Source organism: Pseudozyma flocculosa (genome assembly GCF_000417875.1).
Source record: "Pseudozyma flocculosa PF-1 unplaced genomic scaffold scaffold00001, whole genome shotgun sequence".
Classification (NCBI taxonomy): Eukaryota; Fungi; Basidiomycota; class Ustilaginomycetes; order Ustilaginales; family Ustilaginaceae; genus Pseudozyma; species Pseudozyma flocculosa.
The window spans coordinates 1097735-1107981 of NW_006920869.1; the positions used below are offsets into that span (position 1 = coordinate 1097735).

The 10247-nt window shown below is 66.5% G+C and overlaps 3 protein-coding genes across 3 annotated transcripts in view; 2 read left to right on the plus strand and 1 right to left on the minus strand.

Moving 5' to 3' along the window:
* Nucleotides 1-641: 641 nt before the first annotated feature.
* On the plus strand, nt 642-2309 carry PFL1_00391 (uncharacterized protein; the record flags this gene model as incomplete). The annotated part of the gene is made up of 1 exon (XM_007877887.1): nt 642-2309. The coding sequence occupies one exon, from the start codon at nt 642-644 to the stop codon at nt 2307-2309; it is 1668 nt and encodes a 555-aa protein (XP_007876078.1).
* A 590-nt stretch (nt 2310-2899) lies between these two features.
* Nucleotides 2900-4083, minus strand: PFL1_00392 (uncharacterized protein; the record flags this gene model as incomplete). Its single annotated transcript, XM_007877888.1, has 3 exons — nt 2900-3464; nt 3624-3856; nt 3976-4083. 3 exons carry the CDS (start codon nt 4081-4083, stop codon nt 2900-2902), a joined length of 906 nt encoding a protein of 301 aa, XP_007876079.1.
* Nucleotides 4084-5062: 979 nt separating this feature from the next.
* PFL1_00393 (uncharacterized protein) overlaps nt 5063-10247 on the plus strand; it is a gene marked incomplete at both ends in the record, with an annotated part of 5450 nt that continues 265 nt past the window's right edge. The window contains 4 exons of the mRNA XM_007877889.1: nt 5063-5416; nt 5540-6049; nt 6161-9509; nt 9649-10196. Coding sequence (XP_007876080.1) covers nt 5063-5416; nt 5540-6049; nt 6161-9509; nt 9649-10196 — 4761 coding nt within the window. The remainder of the gene's footprint in view (nt 5417-5539; nt 6050-6160; nt 9510-9648; nt 10197-10247) is intronic.

Here is a 10247-nt window from a genome sequence, read left to right on the forward strand (position 1 = left end):
TCTCTTCTCTGGCCTGTCGAGCAGGCGTAGCGGCGGGGCTGGTGGCGCAGAGGAGGTGGTGGGCTCGTACGGTGGCTGCGCAGCGAAGACGGTGGCGGCCGCAGCAAAGTGGAGGCTTGGGCTGTGGCCCTGGCAACCGGTGTGGCCGCGCGTCACCTTGCCGCACCGCTGCCTGGCCTGCCTGCTGCCTGCCTGGCCCCCCGCAAGCGCCCCCCGCCTCGGCGAGCTTATCTTTTTCTGGCTGACCAGCAGGCAAGCAGGCAGGCAGGCAGGCAGGCAGGGTCCACGCAGGCCAGCCCAGCTGTTGCCCCAACGAGGCAGCGCCCGCTCGCCACCTCTGGCCTCGACCATCGATCGGACCCCTGTCGGCCCGCCGTCCGCCACCACCGCCACCACCACCACCATCGACAGCACCATCAACAGCACCTATCAAAGCCCTCATCTCCACGTTCCTGCTCTTGCCACGCAGGCGAACCACTGCACACTCTTCCGTCTCTCAACACACCCCACATCGCCAAACAAGCGCTTGTTTTCTCGCCGCAGTTATCGCCACTGAGCCCACCACCGCCACCGTCACCGCCAGCACACACCTCGGCCTCTCGCCCAGATCGCAAGTCGCGCGCGGTTGTGTCACAGCCAAGATGCCGGCCACCCCTCGCCACCGCGCACGCAGTCGCCCACGGCTCACGCTCCTCTGCTCGCTCAGCTGCCTCGCCCTCGTGCTCGTCGCTGCATCGTCGGCCACCGTCGCCGGCGCCGCTGCCGTCTCCCAAACACCCCTCTGGATCGATACGACCGCACAGCAACCCATATGGTCGCTCGCCCAAAGCCTGCAGCGCTACTTGACCAACGCCCTCTCGACCGTTTGGTCTGGCCGCCCCTCACCTGAGCAGCCCCGATCCGAGTACAAGTACTTTGGCCTGCGGCAGGCCTACCACCAGGGCATGGAGGCGTATACCGGCCTCCGCGCCACGACCGACTTCGACTACAAGGTCCACGCCCTCTCGTCCCTGTCGGACCCGAGCGACCCCTACCACATCCCGCCCATCAAGACGGTCCGCCAGACAGTCACGCGCCCGCGCGACGTCAACCGCTACCTCGAGGTGCGCGGCACCTCGTACGAGGATGCCGTCTGCGCCGCCTCGACCGAGCTCGACTGGGAAGATGTCGAGATCGATGCACCCGATACCGAAGACCGCCAGACGATCCTCGCCTTTGCCAAGATGGCGGCGCTGGCCTACCAGAACGACACTTCTGGCTGGGAGGCCACCGGCGGCTTCAACCTGACCGACTCGTTTGGCTGGGAGGGCGACGGCATGCGCGGCCACATCTTTACCACCCAGGACAATAGCACCATTGTCGTCGCGCTCAAGGGCACCAGCTCGGCGTTGCTGCCTGGCGGCGGCGACACGGCGCGGCGCGACCGCGTCAACGACAACATGCTCTTCTCGTGCTGCTGCGCCCGCGTCTCGTGGTCGTGGACGCCCGTGTGCGACTGCTACGCGGGCCACGGCGACACGTGCGGCCAGTCGTGCCTCGAGCGGGCGCTCGTGGAAAAGTCGCTCTACTACCCGGCCGCCACGGACCTGTACAACAACATCTCGTACCTCTATCCGGACTCGCAGATCTGGATCAGTGGCCACAGCCTCGGCGGCGCCGTTTCTGCTCTGCTCGGCATCACCTTTGGCGCGCCCACCATCACCTTTGAGGCTCCCGGCGACCGGATGGCGGCGCTGCGGCTCCACCTGCCGCTGCCGCCGTCCAGGCACCCGGACGACAGCCCCGTCTCGGCGCTGCCCATCACCCACGTCTACAACACGGCCGACTCGATCGCCATGGGTCAGTGCAACGGCGCCGGCTCGTTCTGCTCCAACCTCGGCTATGCCATGGAGTCCAAGTGCCACTCGGGCAAGACGATCCTCTACGACACCGTCGGCAAGCTCGGCTGGGGCAGCAGCCTGACGACGCACCGCATCAACACGTTGATCGACAACGTCCTCGACGAGGACTGGAGCGAAAAGGTGCGGAAGGCCAAGGGCAAGGGCAAGGTCAAGATGAAGTCCAGCACCAGGTCACTGGCCGAGTCAGGGTCGCTGGCATCTTCCACCGAAGGTCCGATGCGGACTCTGGGCTGGCGATGGCCGTGGAGGGGTGGGAAGGACAAGGACGACGACGACGACGAGGGCCAGCGGGACGAGGACGACACCCGCGCGGTGCCGAGGCGGCGCAGCGAGGACGACTGCCGCGACTGCGCCGACTGGCACTTTATCGACGATGCCACCGACGGCGGCGAGGACAAGGGCCAGTAGCGCCGGCCTGGAGCCTCGTCCCACCAGCCAGTCTTGCCTTCTGCACCAGCATCACTGAAGCATCACTGCGGGACAGCGCGAGATGCGCTCCAGCATACCGCCGCCTTGGCCCGCAGCATATACAGCATTCGCCCGCCCCCCACTTTCAACACTGATCGACACAGACTTCATCCCCTTTCTGCTCTGCCCGCCTTGCCTTGTATCATACCCACCCATCGTTGACGACCTCGCTCACGGAACGGCCCATCGATCGCGACCCACCCGTGCGCTGCCGCTGTCGCTCATCTATCCGCTTCCGGACAGACCCTCCCGTTTCCGACGGGCTGCTCCGCTTTCACGCTGGGCTGAATCGGAGAACGGAAGCCCGACGGGACAGACTGGATCAGAGGATCGGACCATGCATTTACAAGGGAGAGCAGGCGGGCGGTGGTGGATCCACGACGGGGAGCGCTGGCCCGGCGCTCCCCCATGCCGTTGGGATTTTTTTAGAAAGGGAGCGGGCGAACGGGTGCTCGCCGGGTGAACTCTAGCAAACGACAAGGACGACGACAAACGACGACGACGACGAGCGAGCGACGACGGACGACGGCCTAGGTGAGGAGGGTGAGCCTTGACGAGACCTCGGCCTGGGCGCGCACGACGTTGGCGAGGTACGAGACCATGAGGACGTCCTGGAGGTGGGCGTTGAAGAGGTTCTCGAGCTTGGTGTCGTCCATGCCGGCGGGGACGACGGAGATGGTGTCGTTGAGGAAGCGGCCGACGGCCTTGTCGCCCTCGCGCTCTCCGGCCAGGACGGCGCGCACGTAGCCGAGGACGCGGTCGAGCTGCGCCTGCACCTGCCTGAGGCTGGCGGCGAGGGCGTCCATGTCCGACAGGGGCGACGAGACGTTTGGCGAGGCGAGGAGCGAGAGCGACGCGTGCTCCGGAGTCGAGTGGAGCAGGTTGGTGGGAAGCGGGAGGAAGACGCAGTTCTCGGCCTTGGGCGTGGCGCCCAGCGGCGACGAGACGTAGGCCTTGATGCCCAGCCCGGTGGCCTTGGCGCCGTCGATGGACGTGTCCATGGTGAGGTGCACGGCCTGGTGCGGCGCAGTCTCGCGAGAGTAAAAGTCCTGGATCAGGGCGCTGTAGGTGTTGAGCTCGGGCGAGGTGGCGTACCTGAACGTGCGCGCAGCAGCAGCAGCAGCAGTCGGGAAGGGAGGGGAGGGGAGGGAGAGGATCCAGGCCGAGCGGGCACAGACGGATCAGCTCTCTCGAGGCTCGGTTGCCGACGCGGCCAAGCTGGCCATGGACTCTGCGACGACGACGGCGACTCACCATCCGACGATGACCTCGTCCGGTCGGACCTTTTGCGCGAGCTCGTACATGTTGCGGTGGTACTCCATGTCGACCTGGACCTGGCCCTGCTCCTCGTTCTCGAGGTGCGGCACGGCGAAGCAGTTCTTGATCTCAATCTCCGACTCTGTCCTGGTGCCGAGCAATGTGCCGATGACGCGTTGTTGGCCATCGTTGCGGCGGAGGAAGTGGTCGAGGATCGAGAAGAGCGCCACCTGCGCAGGTGCAAGCCGCGGGGGAAGGGAGCGGGGGTTTCCGCAGAGGTGGAGGCAGGAGGGCAAGGGGTCAGCGATGCGGGTGAGAAATGAGACGATGGGACCGCCCGCCTACTCACGGGGTGGACGTGGACGCCGGTGACGGAGCGGGAGTGCATGACGCCTGCTCCCGTCGAGGGCGGGAAGTTGAGGTGGAGCGCCGACGAGGATGCTTCACCGAGCGACATGGTGGGCAGAAAAAGCAAAGGAAGTCGTGCTGGTGGTGGTGGTGGTCCGACGGATCGGGTCAGAGAGCGGCGCGTGCGTTGAGTGCTGTCGAAAGCCTAGGTGTGTCGTGCTCAGCGGCGTCGATGCGATGGAGGATGATGATAGGTGGTGGTGGTGGCGGTCGTCGGCGGCGGAGCGAATATCGAGGCAGGGCTGATGGTGAGCGAGGCGAGCGCACCTCGAACGGCGAACGCACACCGAACAGCAGCAGCGCAGCGAAGCGCACCCAGCCAGCCGCACCCGCCGCCGCCTGGCCCTGGCCCCTACCCGGGGCACGCGAAGAAACGAAAAAATGCCAACGGGTGGAATACAAAACCCGCTCGCCCACCGCTGCCGCTAGTTGAGGCAGGTTGGAATTCCAAAATTGGGCACCTGCAGCCCGGCGGGCAATACAAAGCCTGCCAGGCCAGCCAGCCAAGCCAAGCCAGCCCGCCAGCCAGCCAGGCCAGCCAGCCGGCTGCGGTGCCGAGCCCACTGCTCAACAGAGTCCCGTTTCGACGGCTCCGAGCTCAGCGCGCTGTGACAGAGGCCGGCGGGGAGGCGAGTGAAGCAGCACGGCGAGGTTGATCGAAGCGCGGCGGAGCACGTATCGCCACCCCGGCCGCCTCTGCCTCTACCCTCTATCCACCCTGCCTCGTTGTCTTTCCCCTCTCCGCCATCGACCTCACGCTTTCCCACCAGCAGCAGCAAACAGGCAGCAAGCTAAAAGGAGACTGCACGAACCTCCACGACGCTGCGGACCCGCTGCCACCTCGGCCCTGCACCACCGCTCGCTTGACGGCGCCCCCCTGTCCTCCACCTACTACCCTCTCGGCCATCTAGAGGGGCTGGTCGCTCGCGCAGGGCCGCCCATACCTTCAGGCGCACCCTCAGCATTGCGCTTGCGTTGCCACTCGAGACCTTTCCGCCCTCGCCTGAGAAGCCCTCCGCCTGCCCACCATGGACGAGGAGGACGCCGTCCCCCCGGCCCACTTCCAGGATGACGAGGAGGGTGTCCCCTCGGACGAGGAAGAGGGAGAGCCCACCATGAGGAACAACGGCAACCTCGTCGGATCAGGCGGCGAGGACAGCAGCGAGGAAGAGGACGACGACGACCCGGAAGAGGCCAGGCGCATCGCCGAGGGCTTCATCGCCGAAGACGACGAGGAAGAGGAGGGCAGCGACGAAGAGTCCCGGCGGAGGAGGAGGCGGAGGAGGAAGAAGAGGAAGCAAGTCGAAGAGGATTTCGAGGTCGACGAGGACGACCTGGAGCTGCTCGCGGAGAACACGGGCCAGGTCAGGCAAAAGGAGCCGGTGAGTCGTCCGCAGCCCACCACTTGGACGCGTTGGCTCCCGCACGACGTCAGAGACGCCAGCTGACCCCGTCTCGCCCCGCTCCGACTGCTCCCCTCCCATCGCCCGCTTTCGACCACGTAGCACCGCCTGAAACGCATCCGTAGAGGCCCCTCGTCGCCGGGCGCCGAGGACGATGTCGAGTCCAACCAAAAGACGCTCGCCGCCATCTTTGAGGACGACGACGACGACGATGAGCCCGCCGGTCGGAGGGATCTCGACCTCGACGAGGACGACGACCTGCCCTCGGTCGGCAGGGCGATCCGAGCCGAGGTGTCGCGCAAGCGCGGGCCAGAGGTCGGCTACGAGGACGACGGCCTCGACGACTTTATCGAGGAGGACGAGGACGAGGAGGAGATGCGCGACCTCGACGAGGAGGAGAGGGAGGCGCGAAGGCGCGAGAGGCGCGAGGAGAAGCGGAGGGCCAGGATGTCCGGGTCCGCCGCTGACCCGGCCAAGGCCGGCATCGACCGCGAGGCCTGGGACGAGATCCACGACATTTTTGGAAACGGAGAGGACTACTACTGGGCGCTCGAGGAGGACGACGAGGACGGGCTCGAGATCGACAAGAAGGCCAAGATGGAGTACAAGGACGTGAGTGACGGCTGGTCCTGTTCCTCTGCCGAACATCCGTTGCAAGGGCGAGCGAGCGAGCCGCTGACCTGAACCCTGCCACCTTTGCCCATCCTTTCACGCCCGCCGCAGATCTTCGAGCCGGCGCAGATCGCCGAGCGCATGTTGACGGTGGAGGACGAACGCATCAAGCGCACCGACGTGCCCGAGCGAATGCAGCTGGCCATGCCCGGCGAAGAGGGCCTCAAGCTGCTCAGTCGGAAGCTGAGCGACGCCGAGCTCTTTGAGGCGGCAAAGTGGGCCTCGACAAGGATCTCGCCCCGCTGCAATGCCGAGTTCCTCGACGACGCCGGCGTGCAGTCCCGCTTCCGCACCGAGTTCCTCAACTGCGTCCGGCTGATGCTCGCCTACATGCTCAACGACCTGCTCGAGGTGCCCTTCCTCTACCAGCACCGCTTCGACGAGCTGGAGCAGGTCGCATTCGACTCGGTCGAGCAGCGATACAAGGGCATCGACCTGCTCACGCGGCGCGAGCTCTATACGCTCAGCGGTCTCGGCCTCAAGTTCAAGAACCTGCTGGAGAGGAAGGAGGCGCTGCGAGAGACCTTCGAGCGCCTCAACCTCGGGCCCCAGGAGGCGCCCCCGACAGCGGCCGAGGGCGAGGGAGAGCAGGACGCAGAGGCCGCCGCCGCCCGCGCCGCCGAGGCTGCGTCGGCCGAGGAGCAGAAGCGGGTCTTCGAGGACATGCTGGAGCAGGCCACGAGCCTCGAGGAGATCTCGGACCTGACCGAGTGGCTCACGATGCAGTACGGCCAGCGCATGCGGGACGCCCAGAAGCTCGCCGACGGCGGCGATGCGGCCGCCGACGACATGGAGGGCCTCACGATCAACGGCGGGGCCAAGTCTGCGGCCGCAGCGGGCAACTTCAAGAAGCCCAGCATGGTCGGCCAGTACGAGCGCGTCAAGGGCACCGTCATCTCCGAGTTTGCCAGGAACTTTGGCATCAGCTCGGTCGAGCTCGCGGCTAACGTCACCGGCGCCGCGCGCCGCTACATTCCCGAGGATCAGCCGCTGCCCCCGCTTGAGTACGCCGAGCAGTTTGTGGGCGCCGAGTGGGGCACGTTCACGTCGGAGATTGCGCTGTCCAAGGCAAAGCTTCTGCTCGTCCAGGACATTGGCAAGGACCCGCTGCTGAAGCGCGAGATCCGCCAGCTGTTCAAGGACTCTGCCGAGATCAACATTGAGCCCACCGAGCGCGGCATGGTCAAGATCGACGAGCAGCACCCGTATGCCAACTTCAAGTTCCTGCGCGGCAAGCCGGTGCGCCTGATCCCGCAGCAGCCGGCGCAGTACCTCCAGATCCTCCAGGCCGAGGCCGACCTGCTGATCAAGCTCGACATCGGCCTTCGCGACGTGGTGCTGTCGCGCTTCGAGACGCGCCTCTACACAAACTACGCCAGCGAGGGGCTCGGCGAGGCGAGCCAGCTGTGGAACGCGCAGCGGCGCGAAATCATCTCCGAAGCGCTCAAGGAGCACCTCGTGCCGCTTGGCCGCCTCTGGCTCAAAGAGTGGCTGCGCGAGGAGTGCAGGGAGACGCTGCTCCGCTTCTGCGAGCAGCTCATGGCCAAGCGCGTCTCGATGGGCCCCATCATGTCCAGGGGCATGGAGGCGCGCAACCGCGACCCCAAGATCGAGGAAGAGGAGCGCGTCCCCAAGGTGCTCGCCGTCTCGCACGGCGCGGGCGACCCCAGGAAGGACACGGTCGCCGCCGTCTTCCTCGACGAGCGCGGCCGCTTCCGCGAGCACACCTCGTTCGACGATCTGCGGCCGCTGACGCCGAGGCAGCTGCAGGAGCGCGAGCTCGAGCTCGAGAGGACGCGCGGCAAGGCCGAGTTCACCGACCACCGCGCCGATTTCATCCGGCTGGTCAAGGACCGCCGGCCGGACGTCATCGTGGTCAGCGGCTGGAGCCCGAGGACGGCCGAGCTGAGGAGCATCGTCAGGGAGCTGGTCGACGAGGCGCACCAGCAGATGTGCGTCGACGACGACGTCCAGAACGGCGAGCAGCTGCTGATGGACGTCGTCACGTGCTACGACGACGTGGCGCGCATCTACCAGCACAGCAAGCGCGCCGCCGAAGAGTTCCCGGAGCTGAGCGAGCTCGGGCGGTACTGCCTGGCGCTGGCGCGCTACGCCCAGTCGCCGGTCAACGAGTTTGCCGCGCTGGGCCCGGACCTGACGGCGGTGATCCTCGACCCGCACCAGCGGCTGCTGCCGCAGGACCGCCTCCGGCTGCACTTTGAGCGCGCCATCTCGTCAGTGGTCAACGAGGTCGGCGTCGAGATTAACCAGTCGATGTCGAGCCCGTACCTGCAGACGATGCTGCAGTACGTGGCGGGCCTGGGTCCGCGCAAGGCGCACGCGCTGACGAGCGCCATCAGCACCAAGCTCGAGGGCACGCTCATCAACCGCGAGGTGCTCATCAAGCGCGACATTGTCACGTTCCACGTGTGGACCAACTGCGTCTCGTTCCTCCGCATCGACCAGGACATGCTGCTCGAGGCCGACGACGACGACGTGCCCGACGCGCTTGACTGCACGCGCATCCATCCCGAGGACTACGACTTCCCGCGCAAGATGGCCGCCGACGCGCTCAACAAGCACGAGGAGGACCTCGAGGGCGAGCACTTCAGCATGCCGTGCCGCGAGCTGATGGAGGACCCGGACCCGGCGGGCAAGCTGGGCACCCTCGACCTCGACAACTACGCGCAGATGCTCTTTGAGCGCAAGGGGCTCAAGAAGCGCGCCACGCTCCACTCGTGCAAGACGGAGCTGATCAAGCCGTACGACGACCTGCGCCCCAAGCAGGCGCTGCCGACGCCCGACGAGATCCTCACCATGTTCACGGGCGAGACGTCCAAGACGCTCGACAAGGGCTTTGTCGTTTCGGTCGAGGTGACGCGCGTGCAGAGCAGCAACAAGATGGCCGAGGGCTTCATCCGGTGCCGCCTCGACTCGGGCATCGAGGGCATCATCGAGGCGCAGAACACGAGCGACACCTACCCCCCCGGTCCCGACGAGCCGCGCCTGCACCAGCGCATCCAGCAGGGCCAGACGCTCGACGCCATCGTGACGCAGCTCGACAAGGTCAACTGCCGCGTCGAGCTCAGCATCCGGCCATGGGACCTCAGCCAGCGCCACCCGGGTCAGGGCCGCACGCCCGTCGACTCGACCTTCTACGACCACGACAAGGCGGACCGCTGGACAAAAGAGGCGGCCAACAAGGCCAAGCTCATGAGCCAGACGCGGCGGCAGAACCGCGTCGTCGACCACCCCAACTACCACAACTTCAACTACCGCCAGGCGCAGAGCTTCCTCGCCAACCAGCCGCGCGGCAGCGTCGTCGTCCGGCCCAGCTCCAAGGGCGACGACCACCTCGCCGTCACGTGGAAGGTCGACGACGACGTCTACCAGAACATTGGTGAGTGGAGGGGCCTGGCGGGCAAAACCGGCGGCCTTCTGAGCGGGCAAATGGACTGACCTGGGCGACGACGCTGACGAGACGAAACCTTCTCCGCACTGCATTCGCCTTTGCCGCTGCGCTTTGCTCCTGACCGCAGACGTGCTCGAGCTGGACAAGGAGAGCGACTACTCGCTGGGCCGCGTGCTGCGCATCGAGGGCATGGGCTCCTACTCGGACCTCGACGAGCTTATCGTCAACCACGTCAAGCCGATGGTCAACATGGTCGAGATGATGATGAACCACGAAAAGTACAAGGGCGCCAACGAGGAGGACCTGAACCGGTACCTGACCAACTGGTCGCTGGCCAACCCGTCGCGCTCGGTGTACGCGTTTGGGCTCAACAAGCAGCGGCCGGGCTACTTTAACCTGTCGTTCAAGGCCAACCGCGACGCGGCGATCCAGACGTGGCCGGTCAAGGTGGTGCCCTGGGCGTTTAAGCTGGGCCAGGCCGACCAGCTGGCCGACATGGCGGCGCTCTGCAACGCGTTCAAGACGCAGTACACGACCCAGGCCTCGATGGCCAGGAGCGGCCGCACGCCGGCCCACCACGGCGCCAGGACGCCCGCCGGCGGCATGACGCCTGGAGGCGCCCGGACGCCGTTTGGACGCACGCCGATGCCCATGGCCGGAGGCATGACGCCCGCCGTCGGAGGCGGATGGGGCACGCCCATGAACATCAGCGCCACCCCGAACCCA